This window comes from Rhopalosiphum maidis, chromosome 2 (genome assembly GCF_003676215.2).
Source record: "Rhopalosiphum maidis isolate BTI-1 chromosome 2, ASM367621v3, whole genome shotgun sequence".
Classification (NCBI taxonomy): domain Eukaryota; kingdom Metazoa; phylum Arthropoda; class Insecta; order Hemiptera; family Aphididae; genus Rhopalosiphum; species Rhopalosiphum maidis.
Window position 1 is genome coordinate 79292947 of NC_040878.1, and position 16641 is coordinate 79309587.

The 16641-nt window shown below is 32.6% G+C and overlaps 2 protein-coding genes across 3 annotated transcripts in view; one reads left to right on the forward strand and one right to left on the reverse strand.

The window, feature by feature from the left end:
• LOC113554950 (vesicular glutamate transporter 1-like) overlaps positions 1-16641 on the forward strand; it is a 78160-nt gene that overhangs the window by 35857 nt on the left and 25662 nt on the right. The window lies entirely within an intron of this gene.
• The window catches only part of LOC113554951, a 43635-nt gene continuing 29266 nt past the window's right edge, over positions 2273-16641 (reverse strand). Inside the window, exons 2-10 of one of the 2 annotated variants that reach the window (XM_026959104.1) lie at positions 6811-6961; positions 6140-6223; positions 5962-6072; positions 4309-4463; positions 4055-4216; positions 3852-3967; positions 3225-3336; positions 2592-2719; positions 2273-2508 (exon numbers count right to left, since the gene is read on the reverse strand). In XM_026959104.1, the coding sequence (XP_026814905.1) occupies positions 2303-2508; positions 2592-2719; positions 3225-3336; positions 3852-3967; positions 4055-4216; positions 4309-4463; positions 5962-6072; positions 6140-6223; positions 6811-6912 (1176 nt within the window). In that variant the 5' untranslated portion in view covers positions 6913-6961 and the 3' untranslated portion in view covers positions 2273-2302. Of the gene's footprint in view, positions 2509-2591; positions 2720-3224; positions 3337-3851; positions 3968-4054; positions 4217-4308; positions 4464-5961; positions 6073-6139; positions 6224-6810; positions 7062-16641 lie in introns of those variants that run through there. The other variant, XM_026959103.1, reaches the window with a different exon arrangement.

A 16641-nucleotide genomic window follows, 5' to 3' on the forward strand; every position in this document is an offset into this window, starting at 1 on the left:
AGGTATAAGAGCCGATATGATATAAATTCAATGTCCGATCGTATAGTCAAATATACGAAATTCCAAGAGAAGAATGATTCGGCGTAAGCATAACGCAGCGTCATAGCTCGTCACAAACAGATTTCTGTATATTACTTACTTAATAATTAATTTTAATATATATATGTCAGTGAATTCATAATAATAATAATTAAAAAAAGCTCAGTGCCTGGTGTCACTGGCCAAACCAATACTGTATAGGCGAACGTTGTGCATAACAACTATTTATTGATGTGTGTGGGTTGAACATAAGACGAACGGAACACCGGGGGTGAATTGCAAGACTGACAGGACGTATCGCGATATCGTTTTAGCGTCGTTCAAAAGGCGAATTCCTGCATGTCGTATAATTATCGGACCTCGCCACCGAACTAGCCGCTGACCACCCGCCAGAGACTTTAATCATACCACCGCTACCGCGTGGTTAGAGCAACGGTATCCACGTGGGTGCTTTGTGCCTTTGATATGTACACGTCTTCTCCCACCTCCGCACTAAATATCTTTGGCGAGACCGCCCGTCGACGTTTTCCGCGTAGCGACTGCACGCGCGTCCGACCGCGTAATCAAACCACCCCGCAACGATATCGAGTTGCCGTGAAATTTCGCCAGACAGCGAGCTCTCATCACGTTCGTATTCGCCACCATATCATATCCTCGTCATCTAGTTGTCACACCGCAATCGTCCCGAATCACCCACGTCTATCCTTGTCCGTTCGTTTAGACTTCGCACAGCTGGTGCGCGCTATTTTTTTCTATATTCCTTTTTTTAATCTTAAAATTGTCGTTTATTTTTACGATATTGTTTTAGTCGTTCCGTAATAATTAATATACGGTATTACGCGGGCGCCGAGAGTATAACAAATATAATCGAATTACGCGCGTGGACAATGATTGATAAGCGTCGCGACGACTTTTTCACGAACGATTTTTATGAATATTAAACGCATTAATCACCGCCTCGCCGCGAATGTACATAGCTATAATTATATATAGGACGGCAGTGGCGCGGGGCCCGACCGAGTGGCGACGCAATTAGCCTGATGAAAATCGGTCGTGAACGCGACACTGCTACACCAAATATGTATATTATTATCACTATTATATATATACACCTACCGATGTCATAATGAAGAACGATGTCGTACTCGAAGGCAGCGTTACCATATACATAATATGTACTTATATATTATACATAATATATACAGCCATCTCGCCTTTGCGTATATATTCATAATAATATATATAGTATTACGGGACGATTATTATAACGAGCTCGTTTTGTCAACTGCGTCTGCGTTCACGCGCGACGACTGCGGTAGTTCGCAACGTATTTGCTGTCGTGGGGACCAGTTGACGAACACCGTTAGGATGTCATAAATAATATTATAATATCGACGTCGTATTACCTAATAAGACCAACACAAATTGTAATCAATATATTATTTCAGTTATAAATTGCGCATAATTGTGTAAAATATAATTTTTATAATGACAGCCAGAGGACACCTTCACAATTATTATTAGCCTATCACTATATCTTAGCAACAATTTATTTGTGGATTGCAGGTTAAAAACCTTAAGATTTTTTTTTTTATTAAATAATATAATATGTAGATAGATGAGTATTTTGTTTGGTATGTGTTTAAAATATATATCGATGAATCGATAGTCTCTTATATAGATACTATGGGCATAAGTTATTATACTCAGAGCCTATACTACGGTCTATGGCCAAAACAAACATTTTCTTTGTTATCAAAACGAAAAAAAACAAAATGTTTGATTTTTGTTTCTGCTAAATTTAGTTCTTCCTAAGTTATACTTAAAGAATAATTTAAAATTGCTTATGGGCCACCACGGGGTGGTTCTTGTTGTCATCCAAAAATTGTTTCACTTGTTTTTATTTATTGATTTAATTTAATTTTAATATGTATTTATATACGTCTAGTATTAATAATGTCATTATTTAAACATTTTAAATTATAATTTACAGTAATGTATAAATTGTTAAGTGTAGTTTTTATATAAGATTCCGTACGAATTTTATACATTGATATTGCAGTTGTCTTATTAGTTAATATGTTTTGAATATTAATATTAATATAACTGTTCATTCATAATATAATATGTGCATGGAACGATTTGCAATTATTATTTTTTGTTCTGCATAAACTATCACTAAATTGGAACACATTCTGATCTGGATCAATAAAATAATAAATACAAATTGTGGTATTGACATAATATCGTTTTGAAAACGACTTTAATAATTGTTATCCAAATAATTCAACGATTTGCAAAACGTTTTCGCTCTTAGCGAAGTCTCGCTGTATAAAGACTGGATCATACACTTGCCGGGTAGGTGATCGACTAAACAGTCACCGATCTGTTCGCATCTCACTACGCCCTTTTCCAGTCGATACCAGTTTTGGCTGTCACACACGACTTGCACCGAATGGATGATTTTACCTGCGAACATATGGGAAATCGTCGTTAAGTATTAAATTAGTATACATCTTAAATACGCTTAACGACGTGCTTGACATCAGTACCTATTCTTATTAAGAAACACAGTTCTTCGGTCACTCTGCCATTTTCACCGAATTGATATATATTCAAATCAGTCCAATCGATGTTGGAGTTGGTTCCGTTGTCGTTGCTCATGAATCCAAAAAATAACCTATTGCAATGCAGAACAAAAATATAACTTCAGATCGATTAGCAAGTGATGATCTCACGATCGTTCATTTATAATATAACATTTTTGTACGCTTTTAATACATTTTATTAAGTATGAGTAACTTTCTTTATTTGTATTTACGTATAAATAACATTTTTAATGGATTTTAACTAATTATGTCTCGTACACAAACATAAAAAATAATATGAGCTTTCGAAGACAATTATATAAAATACCGATAATTTGTAAACATAATACATTTAACCTATTTAATAAAATTGAATTTTAAACTTGAAAGTATTGTACTAATAAATTTTAGTGTATAATAATAATATACTTTTCGGTAATTATGAATAAATATACTTTATTGTGGGAATTCACAGTTTTGGGATATTTTATTTGTTTTTCTATTTCTTAGTGTTAACAATTTATAAATAAATATTTTTCAAGTATTTTGTGCGTTAAGATACTTGCCCTATTATAATAATTATAATATGCGACTCACCGCGAAAACGTTTTTTTATGACAAACCACTGTGATCACCAGTGATCGGCCGTTTTCCATAAACATGGTTATGTAAAAATATCTGTGCATTGCTGTAAAATCTCGAATTTTACCTGTGAAAAAAAATCCCGATTGAATGAGCTGTAGTTTGACATTATTATAATTGTATATAATATTATGGGCGATTTCAAAAGTGCAAATTCACGATTTTTAAAGAGCCTAATAGAACCAAATCTAATTTTATTATCTGATATAGTTAAACCTAAAATAATAAATTACTTTATTATTTTAAATTTACGTTCGTAGTGTTAAATTTTCGAATGATGTGTACCTATACCTATTTACGTTTAAGGAATTAAAAACAATATTGAGTTCAGTATAATTAAGTTTATTTTATAAAAAATGGTTCATTTAGTTATTATAAAAGTATAATTAACTATGACTTTGATTTTAATAAAATAAACTTTATTTCTATTTTAGTGAAATATTTTATTTGAACTTATGCGTTGTTAAAAAAAGTAATTATTTATTGCACTTTTACGGGTGTTTTTTGTCTGAGCTTTTGGGGTTGCTTCTATGTTATATTCTATACTTATGGGTGACGGGTTATTATAGGTATTAAATATACCGAAGCTCCTGTCTCTGACGGTCGCCGCGTTGCGAATTTCAATCCCGATCCTATCGATCTCTATATTCGCGTCCAATTTACCGAACTGTTCCCAGTGCACTACATCGTCTTTGGAACTGTAATGAATAATACACATACGCATATAATTATAGAAATTATTAAAGATTTATAGCAGTTTATTTTTTTATTCTGCATGCACGTACCGGTCAAATAAAGCCGCGGAGAACTTGCTCCAATTTTCCAGTGCAAATGAGTCTGCGAACGACTCACTGCTCAAGTCCCGGTTCAGTAACCATACGTCACGTTGGCTCGTCCATTCGGCCGCTATTTTTACGTGGGCTGAGACTCCCGGATCGTTCACGAACCTATATATACATTCGTCTGAGGTGATTATATCTATGATAACTCACCGTGAGCGGTCATTTATTGCATTAAAATATTTTATAAAGACACTTACATCATTTTACCTTCGAAATTGACTTTCCACCGTCGAAGAGGTTCGATCATCGACAAAGTGAATTGGTCCAAAGCGAAACTGTTTATACATTTTCCCAACGCGTTATCCATGGAATTCGGATACATTGGAGTTGACAGGTGCCCAATTCCCGGAATCTGCAGAAACCATACTAACAATAGTTGCGGTGGTAGCAATTCTACGATTTATAGTGTTGTAGAGCTTACATTTTTAAGTAATTCTAATTTGGATTTCGGAATCTGTAATTTTTCCAAAGCGAAACTGTAAGTTGTAACTGAAGTGAACTTAAGTACTGGCCAAATTATAATTACCTTTAAATATTAGGCTCTACAACTTATATTTTTTTCGGTGAAATTTTGACAATGTGAGCAGGAAGGGGTTAATGTGAAGACTGCCCTCTCTATGATTAATTTTTGCCATAGATTCGATTCAATGGACTTATAAATACCGAACTTTAATTTGACGTGTGTTTTGGTGTAATGTGCACAAAATCATCGATGAGCAGTTTTATACACGTGCATACAAATTTGATTTCACTGTTCAATTTATCATTGTATTTAGAATACAGTGAAAACTGTATTCTAAAACCTGCGGACCCTGAATAAAACGAAAATGGAACGATTTTGTAGGTCCCATGTGAATAAAACCCTTCTATAAGCTGGAAATATTACACTCGTCACGTCACATTGATATGAGTGTGTAGGTACATCGTAAAACGATAATTAGGATAAATTTGCACTACATAATAATATATCAATTAGGTGATTTGTATTTTTGGTTATCGTACCTGCGATACAAACTTATACCGTATGTTTGGCGATTTTGCGTTATGAGCAACGAGCTAACCGTCCGCAGTCGGCGAGAGTAGTCGGGGCTGATCGCGGACGGTTATCTCGTTGCTCATAACGCGAAATCGCTAATTTATAGTTATGCACCAACAGTCCCACACTGAACAGTTTTCTTTGTTCATATAAAGTGACGTCCATTCAAATCAGTGACGGTCAAATGATTTTGTCTTAAAGGGAGGGATAATTATTTAATATGCTCAACTTAATCATTAAAATATAATTTATGATTATGCACTTAGTATTTATACCTAATACCAATCTTTCAAATTAAGGTAAATTAGTAGGTAATTTATTTATAACAACTAACAAGTGAGGAGTGTGTGGTTATTGAATATTCACGATAATCGAGCGAGGTAATCCCCGTATATTTTGTATAAACAACTAAATATTAATAATAATAACAGCCTTGTTCCTAAAATGAGTCTAGAATCTAGATAATAATCAGGGGCGTTGTTTTGAGAATAAAATATTAAGACATTAAAATTATGGTACAATAATATAAATTTAAATTGTTATAAATATTAAAGAAAAAAAGAGTCACGGGGATCTATCCCCCCCTCCCGTTTGACTGCCACTGATTCAAATACATAAAAATATACCAAAGTATACTTGTCAATCATTAAATGAAAAGTATCAACTTATGTAATAATTGATACGAATTTATAAGCCAAAATTTCACCATTTTATTTAATAATGTGGAAAACTGCTCAAAGCGGAATTTTTGGTTGGTCTCATGCTATTCCACATTAGACTGTTTTCATTGTAAATTATGTAGTATAATATTTACCTTTAAACATACATATCCTATAGACATTTTACTATCATTTCGCCTATCGAGCGCAAATATGATCCATTTACCGTCAGGTGTAGTGCCTCCAATCCAAGTAGCATCATATCCCTGAGAAAATAATGTAATATATTTTTTAAAATGATAACATAATAAGCAATTCTAATAATATGCTTACAATAATGTCATTAAGTTTGTGTGGCCCGTCGTTGTCTTTCGGTTTACCGTGTTTCGTATGGATGTCGAAGAAATGTAATATTCTCTAAAAAACAAAAATAAATGGTATATCATTATAGTTACCTAATGCAATATATCCCTAAAATTTCGTATGGCCCTAACATGTCCATAGAAAATAAATAAAATAAAATTTGGGTTTTTTTTAACAGTAATTAGTTAGACAATTTTAACTGAATCGCATAATTTGACCATTATTATTTTAAATTAAACATTTAAAAAATGTTTATACAGTCCAATTTTTATCATATTTTTAAAAATATAGTGAATTGTCAAAAAAAAAATCTACGTTCTAATCAAGATTGATTACAGCATTTCGATTCGTGCTTCGCTAACACATAAATTATTATTTTAACAAAATCAAAACTTTAATTTGTTTTAATTTTATAAATTGTATTTAAATATGTTTAATTATAATAAAATGTTTAAACTATTTTAAAAAGTTCAATAAATAAAAATAGCTAATTGGAAAATTTAAAAAACTAAATTGTATAAACATTTTTTTTAAAATGTTTTATCATAACAAAAACATGAATTTTATACCATTACATCAGAATATTTTTAATAAAGTTACTAAAAAAAAAAAAATAAATTATATTATAATACTATTAATACCTTAATCACGGTGAAAACCCAGTAATAAATCGTATGCTTGACATTGTACCAAGGTCCCGGTAGTTTATAGTAGTCGAAGAAAGTCCTCGACGGATTAGGCATTTTTGACGAACAACAAATACGTTACAAAGATTGTATATACTGCACTCAACTATATTTTGATAACAACAATAATTTAATAGTATTATTTTATACGTATTGCTACAACACGCGCGTTTATCGACATAACGTGACCGAATCGTCATAGTCGTCACTCGCCACTGCACAAATTCCCTCTCTGTGCGATAAATAGCAAAATCTATTAAGTATATTTAATATAACATTATCGCGTAACCTTCTCCGTTACCAACACTCAAACACTTGAGTCGATTTTTATAAAACCACGTTGTCGTCAGATAACAGTAAACGCGCACAATAGGTATATTGATGGATTTAACAGTGATGGGCTTAGCGTTGAGATTCGAGATTTTTTTGAATTGGAGTAGAGATTTAGGGACTACATTTGTCTTATAAATGAGAATATAAACATGCGATAATACTAATTAATATTATACTTTTACTAGCTATATTACTTTTCTTCACCTGGAAAAAAATAAAAAATGATGAAATACTTCACCACTTTGTGTATTTAGTTTTAGTGTAAATACTTCATTCGCGGGAATTGGTTACAACCAACCGATTGGTTACAGCATTTGGTGTATTTCGGTATGATCACTTCATGGTGCATCTACCTAAATATATTTTAATATTATACTATTACCGTAGTATCATATCTTATATATAGTAGCTACTAGATACTATAGTTTATATGAAATAAAATCTATAAAAATATAAAAAAGTTTTTTCAGTGCTACCTATCGGAAGCGAATCAAACTAATACCTAATACTTTTTGGCATCTCTTAAAATAATCTTTGATATTTTCGACAAAAAATCAGTTTTGTAGTTTTTAAACCTATCAATTACAACTTCACATACGTGCAGTAGCCAATATATTGGCTATATTGCCACGTTTTGTTAAGAATATTGGATACGTTTACATAATATATATGATATTATGATTTATCTGTTAACGTAGGTGCTTTTAATATTGATTAATATAATATCAACAATTTTCGAAGTTTAAGACTGTTAAGAGCTATAATATAAATACTATAATTTAAGGTCAAGAGAACAATACCAAGAGTGCGTGCAAAGCTACATTTTTTTTTTTTTTTATTAAAATTCATCGATATTAATAATTGCGTTTACTTTTGTTAAGATCGAGACCTCATGTCCGGAATTGTAACGAAATAAATAATATGTGATTGATATATTATATTGTTCAGCGGACATCCGTAAAGTTAATCATTCGGCGTCGTCGGCCAACAACAATATTTGTGTTTATATTATATCGTTTGCTATACGCGGGTTGCTTTGTATTTTTTATTTATATATACATATGTTTTGAGTACACATCGCGCGCATAAAAGAAAAACCGATTTCGACAAAACGCGGCAATTTTGAAATAAAGAATGAGAAATAGTATTTTCCGTCCGTGCGTGGCTTAAGTGGCTTATTTCTGAAAAAGAAACGTGATCGCGATGCGCCGGCGAGGATGAAGGCGCGGCAGTATATACTTTTTTTTCTTCCCCACCCCCTCACGTCACTGTATTCGTTGGTCTAATTCAATATTTTCTTTATTTCCCTCCGCCGACACCGCCACTACCACTTTATACAAATAAAAACAAAATCGTTTGATAAACAATCGAATGAAACCAGTCTTGCAGTAAATATATTCTTGTCTGTCTTCCACGCAGTCCGATGGGCCGCATTTACATTTTTATACGCAGGCGGCAATAAAGTAATACTTTTTTGCGAGTTGTGTGTGTATATTTTGCATGCGCATAAATGAATCGATAAGAGGCGTACGAAAAAAAAATAATTCCTACTAATGAATTATAAGTCATCTTAAAAATATTTTCTGCCTGAAACCCGGCAAAACAAAATCACATTATATTATTATGCATATCTAAAGAATAACACGAAAGTGGGTCTTTCAAAAAGTAAAGTTAGCGCGTTTTAAAAAAATCGAAAATTCATATTATATTTTTAATTTTTATAAATTTTTTGCATGTTAATAATATAGCTATTCTTTTAACACGATGCTTATTTAAATCAATGAAGTTGGTTTGTGTAAAACCGAGCACTCTGTTAATAGTGTCAAACAACTCACACTCCACATCAGCTTAGCCATTTTGAAACTGTCTCATTCACCACTTCGTCATCAGATAAAATATGTTTTGAGCTTAAATGCCTCTGAAGCTTAGTGGAAAGATGATTATTGGTGAGAGAAAAATTTAAAGAACTGTTAGAATAATAAATAAATATAAAGCAGGTGGCCAAAATCAAATTAAAACACTCGTACAATAGATTTTATTTTTTATAAGAAAATTAATATTATACACTTAGAATTTAAAAATAATATATGCATTATCTAAAAAAAAATATAGTAAAATGATACATAATAAAAATAACTTATAATATAGTAACTTATTTTCAATTTTCAATCGAAAAAAATACGTAACTAGCTAGGTAGGTAATTATTATAGAATTGAGATATCTAAATAATAATTATTTATCGCACCTTCTATCACATTTCAAACATGCAAGATTAGATTGGTCAATGAGAAACTATAATTATAATCTACAATAAAAGCTGTCAGGTAGAGATGATGGTTACTTCTAGATCATTGTGAACACCCTTGCTTGTGATAGGTTTGTAAGAGGGAAGTATATTCAATTTTATTAAAAAATCAACCTTCATCTCAGTACCACTCTGACCAGTATGAGTGATACGCATTATTATTACATGTATACCCTGTCTTGCCCTGGTAGTCTGAGTAGGACGCGATTTCTAATCGATAAAATACCATAATATATACTTCATATATGTATATACACGAACGTATTATTATATATATATATGTATATGAATATACGTGTACGCCTGCAGCCTCACGCCACCGCCGCCGCCGTTACTACGTAACGTAAGGAACGACCGGAATTAATCACGCTAATGGGTCCGACGTCATTATATACATATACGCGAATGTGGGACCCTCGTCGCAGCCGATGAGACGGAAAACAATTCCTCGTCACGATGACAATAAAACGGTATGTAGAAGGGTTGTTTCCCGTGGACCTGCTGCCGATGCTGCTGTGGCGACGGCGGCGGGGTCGTTGACAATGGTCCGCGTGACGTAAAAGTCAAGACTTCGATTCGGTTTCGAAAGAGTCGACTACAATATATATGTATATTTTGTATGTGAGTATATTACTTTGAGCGTAGGTCTGTGTGTACATAGAGAAGAGCATACAGCATAATAGGAGCGAAAAATATTTGAATCGTGGTGTCGCGTATCGCACGCCGTCGAGAGGGTTGTACCTATTTGTATGTGGAGTGCGGTTTTTGTTCTAAAGCCGTGTGCCCGCTTCACCGTCTATAGGTAAAATATAAATATATTATTCATTTGGGCTTTGGGTGTTCTAGCGTTTGCACGGTTTTTATACTCACTATAATTATCCAAATTTTTGAATTGCATATTTTTATACATATAATTAAGATTCTTACTAATTAAATCAAACGTACACATTTTCTAGCTTTTTAGGACTTTTTTATAAGTATATTAAAATCAAAAACATGTTTTATCAAAATCAAAACACTTAATTTCACTAAACGAAATGTGTAAATATTAAATGTTTTCTACGAGATATACAATATAAGCTTTGCGATCTTCCGCGCCGACAACAATCTATATCTATATCATGGTCGCTTATGGTTTTGTTTTCAATAAATAACCGTATAAAATTATTAGGTATTTAATCGATATAACAATACAAAATAATTGTAAAAAAAAAATGGCTATTATAGTAAAAATAAATATGTCGAAAATTCAGTCAAATATTTTTGGTTTAGTGCATATTTTGAATTTTTTTCATTGAACATTTGCATAAATATATTATTTTTAAGTCTTTTAGAGTTATTATAATATTTTTATGTCTAATAGTATTATACAATATACACTCATCATCGCATGCGGGTATTCGTAATCGTCGTCCAATGTTCAAATAAAAAAAAATCGTACAATATGGCCCAGATTTTATGCAAAATAAATTATCATAAATATTATTTTTTCACCGTGCAATTTGTGATTTTATTCCTCTCCTCCATACACGGCCCACACACACCATTACGATTGAAAAGTCCTGCGCGCAGAATAAATCGACTTTTTCGATACGGTTTGTAGATATCCATATAATAGTCGTTTTTAATTTATAAATAAGAGTAACAAAATAAATTTAACCCGTGTACCTGTATTCACCCCCTACACCTATAGTACTTATATTTAAGTTTTATAACCGTTTTATTTCCTCTTCCCGACGACGGTTCACTCCGCGCGTGGCATTTTACGGAGCAAAACGAAAAACAAATGTATTTATTATCTCACAAAACGAGCAAGTCCACGCGGAGAAAAATAGGATAATATAAAATGTATAATATGTTAATTAAATCCGGTCGGAGAACAAAATGTCTTGTGAAGTAATTAACTGCGACGATATATCAAACGGATTTAAATGGAAATGAGAAAAGAACGTGGATAACGACTTTTATATATTATTATTATCTCTTAGCAAACGCGTATACATATAACTATATAATATTATAACGTCACGCGATTGGAGGTGTAGGGTCGGGCTATTGCGGCGGCGAGCGCGGGAGGGGGGGCGAGTTGGTTGCAGAAGCACGAGAAAGTTTTCGCGGATAAATGAGCTGAAATACTACGAAATCAATTATCATCCGTCTCGGTCCCGGGGGAAATCATTGACATACATAATCTTTCGGTGACGAAAAAAAAAAGAAGGAAAAAAAGGAGCAGAAGGGCATTATTATTACCCCACGCTTGTAATCCCCAAACATTGAAAAGACCGAGCACTGAGCGTCTTGTCAACGCATCGGCACAACAAATAGGATTTCGCGCGCGCTGTAAAAACTCAGCCTGCGCGATCTCGTCATCGTTCGTTCGTACGTCCACATGATAAATAAATATATATATATATTTTTTTTTGCTCTATCAAACATGTTCAAAGACAAATCTCTTTGAAATGTATTTATATTATACCTATTATACCTATACGTTTTACGCGCGTTTATACTGCGGTAATTTTGCTGGCGACTTAGTCCGTATTGAAGTCTCCCTTGTAGAGAGAAAATATTATTTATATATAAAAATAGGCACATATATATATATATATATATATATAATATTATTATATTTATTAAACTCCGCGTGCGGTGGTTTTTTTTTGGATTTAATATCATTTTCAAACTTCCGAGATTACGGTGATGAGATATTATATTATCGTACAAAAGAGTGGATCGTATTTTATAAACGATGATAATCTCCTGTATAAAGTCGTTCAACCAGCATAGCATTAAAAAAAAGTTTCCGTCAAATAAACATAAAACAATAGCGTTTTTAAGTATTTTCTCTTGGAATCGCGCAGTAACGATTTCATTTTAATACACAGAGACGAACACAGCGAGTCTCGTAAGCCGCCGAAAACGCTCGCCGTCCGTCGGTCATTATTATAATAAAATAATTAATATTTTACGTTTTTTTATTTTATATATTTTTCTTATCACATTGAAACTGTTATAATTGAATCGCCACTGTCATTTGTCCGAATACATAAGTATTATATATTTATATGTGCATTGATTTCGTACTAGGAAACTAGGAAGATCTAATCGAGAAATTGTTAAAAATCTTTCATTTTGATAATTAATATGAATTATTGTTTGTACGTTTGTAATGCTAGTAACTGATAACTTGAATTTTACATAAAAATTCACTATAGGATAAAACAGTTTTATAAAATATGCGAAAATGTATTTGTATTTTATACTAGCTATTTAACACTTGATAATACGCAAAAAAACTTATTTTTTTTCGCATTTTTTTATCATAATGCACAAATATTACTTTAAGATAGTTTCATATACTTATTCATCGTTATATTAACTATAGAATATGTTTAACACTAAATACGTTCAGAAAGCAAATGCTTTGATTAAATAATACATTTTAGTATTTTATTAACTATTATTGATTAATATTATCGATAAAATTATTTTTGTCTGAAAAAAATGTTATAAATGTTTTTAATTTTTTTTTTTTAGATAAATCGTGAACGTAGAATCTTAAAATTTAAATTAATTGAAAGAAATATTGTCCTTTATATAGTAATTGATGAATAGGTACATTTTATAAAAACGGTGTGAGTGTTGGCTAGTAAATAAATAGCATATTATGTGTCTGAAAACCTTTTTCCTAAAAAGTGAGAAAAAGTGTGATGGTACTTTTTTATTTTTCATTTATCGCGCGGTCTATAAATAATAGCTGTTTTCTTCTCTTATGTTTTAAGGTTTAAATTGTTCCTTTTTTTGTTGTACTTATTTTTTCTTATCCATCTCCATCTATAAAATATATTAATCATAATTTAATTTACGTTGTAGTTAAAACTTATTAGGTACTCAGATTTTCAAAACAAAAGTACAGGACAAATATTGATAAATACTTATACACCAGCCGCCAATATACATCTATATAGTAGCTAAAACCCCAGAAAAATAGTGCATACTAAAAACAGTCATGTGTATATATATATATATTATAAGTCTTGTGGAATCGTGATTTTAAAACGGATAACGTGCGCGCCGAGGAGCTAATCAAATAATGGAAAAACGACCGGAACCGGACGAGCGGGATGAACTACGTCTTTGCGAATGTGATTTCGAAAGAATGAGACGCCTGTCAGCATTGAGCGCACACACACACGCACGCACAATATATATATATATATATATTTAAACAAACCGATGGACGACTAACAATGGACGATGACGGTCCTTATAGCCGCGGTCGTGGTGGGGTGAGTAAAAACCACGCAAAGCCTCCATGGGAACCGGCCTGTGTATGACGGTGTATATATATATATATACACTTCATAAAAGGATTTGTACCTCCACATCCGCATGTCCATCGTTTTACTCCAGTGCGCACACACGCGTGTACACACTATTTTTAGTGACGAATGCGTGTATGTGTACAAGCGCTTTTGTACTGATTTTATATCCGCGGTAAATACGCTCGTAGTGAGCTGCCATGGTTATGGTCTTTAATGGCTAGCGACTTTTGTACGGGATAGCGTTAAAATAGTTACGGGCTCGAAAGTCCATACACTAATATAGGCATTGTGAACAATCATCATTTTGTACACGTATACATCGAAATCAGAACATACATAATTATTATGGCGGATGCGCGTAATCACCTTGTTTAGCCTTCGAAGTGTTTCGATTATAAATTCACCGGCATGATGTTCAAATATCGTAAAGTTTTTAAAAGTAATAAATTGAAAATTTGTCTCCACGATCACAATAATTACGTTTAGTATTATACGTATTATAATATATTATTGTAGTACTAAGTAAATACCAACATCGGATTTTTAGTTATACGTGTTATTATGTATAATCATTCTCTATTATTGAATACTTACATAAAAAATCTCGCTGCTCTCTGTAAATCACTTTATATATTGTCATTTCCAACTGTTTAGAGTTTAATACGACATGTACACGCACACATATATAATATAAGCCTTTTCAACGAACTGACGTGTCGACCATATTATATTGGTACCGTCAAAAAATTATTGTTAAGGTAAATCTGTTAGGCATCAAGCGTACTGTCGAATATTATGTATACGATAAAATCAATATATTATAATATATTCGTGTAAACACGTTATCTTTTTGTTTCGATACGCATGTAATATCTCCACGTTGTTTGTTGCTGGTCGAAAAGTTCCTTCCTATTATAAATACGCATATATTATATGTTACACGCATAAACGCTAAAACACTGTACCTATATTTATATATACTGTTATTATACGTGTATATATATAACATTTTGGGACCCGAAACCAATATAAACCGCACGCAGTCGTCGTCGAGTGTATTGCGCGCGGCTTCCTTTTGTGCCGTTTTAATATTCGGCAACATTCCCCTGAACGGCGGCTGTTCGCTCGCTCAGTCAATAGACTCGGCAAAGATTTAATAAACTTCACCGCGCGCCGCACACGGCAAAGGGACACGTCGAGCTTCAATATATAATATATATATATACCGCACCGTTCAGCGCGTACTCTGCTCCCGTCCCGTCTGGTATATATAATAATATGTATTGCGGGGACGCCGCCGCCGTCATCGCTTCGCGTGTGTATTTGCCTTTCACAAATTGCCGGGTAAAATTGATATCGTTTGAAGTGCGAGTTTGTGCCGCCGCGAACACTGCAAGTGGCGGGTCTGTGTTTTGGTGAGTTGCGGTGGGTGGGGGGGGGGGTGGAGGTTTATTATGTCGTTTTCATTTTTTTCTTCTTCTTTTCGCCGTGATTTATGACTAGGGGAATGATGAGCGCGCGTCCTTCTTAATAAAGACCATCGCGGAGACGGCGTGTACGTTGATCAGGTATACATAATAATAATAATAATATTTATACTCATACCTCGCCGAAAGTTTGGTTGATAAAACAGATCGAATAGTTCGTCGAAACATATACGAGGTTTGTTCATAAAGTATATAAGGGTTTTATATTTTTAATAAATACATAAATTATGTTGTATATAATTTAAAATATAAATACATCTACTTCAAAATTCTCTCTTCCTACAAATAAAATTCAAAGGTCTTAGCGATTTCGCCATTTTTAAAAACTTTGTTCTGGAGCTAGGGCTTTAATTTATATTGCCGTATTCACTCTAATTTCTTCCGTGTCTTGAAATCGCAAAACTTATTAAACGCAAATTTTAGTCTCAGAAAATGAAAATAACAATCACATGGTGCCAGATCAAGAGAAATCATAGTAATGATGCGGGAACACAAAAATCTTTTATCAGTCAAAAATTTACAAATCTATAAATCAACAAGAATCGTGAAAGAATTATGACAGCAAGGCTTTTCATCGTGGGATGTAAATTTTCTGTTAGAATTTAATGACATGAGCTAACTGAGTTACCGCCTAATCTGCCATTTCATTAACGGTTTATGTAAGATTTTTCAAAACTTTTTACAATTTTTCACCATGAAAACTATACTTTTCTTACAATGATTTAATTGAATATCGCTATCTCGAATTTTATAATAAACCTATCACTTATCAGTACTCAGTGTTAATAACTACACATAAATACTTTTTTATAATTAATCTGCAAACAATGGAATTTTACGTACTTACCTATGAAAAAATAGTTGACCGATTAAATGAAAAAAAATGTATAAACTATACTTAGTGATGCGAAAAATGTATATTAGTTCATCAACAACTACATTGTCGGTGGAAATTGTCCACTTATACATTAATAACTAATAAGGGTGTTTTGGTGCAGTGTACAGGCCATGCCCACAATCGTAACAAAATATGCTACCGTTATCAATTTATGTACATTGTTATAAATTAAAATTAATACATTAATTTTTTTAAATTAATTTTCAAAATGGTAACAACAATTGTTATTCTTATAAGTGCACTTGGCTGGCGGCTATGAGATTTTTAGGTGCTAGCCATAGGATTCAGGGCGACAAGCACTCTTATAAGACCCCTCGCGTGTTGCGCCCGTACCGACATTATTGTAGCATAATTTTTGTTTTGTTCACATAATATAGGTATCATCACCATGTGAATATGTAGAATAAGAATAGTACTTCAATATTTTTTGTTATGTA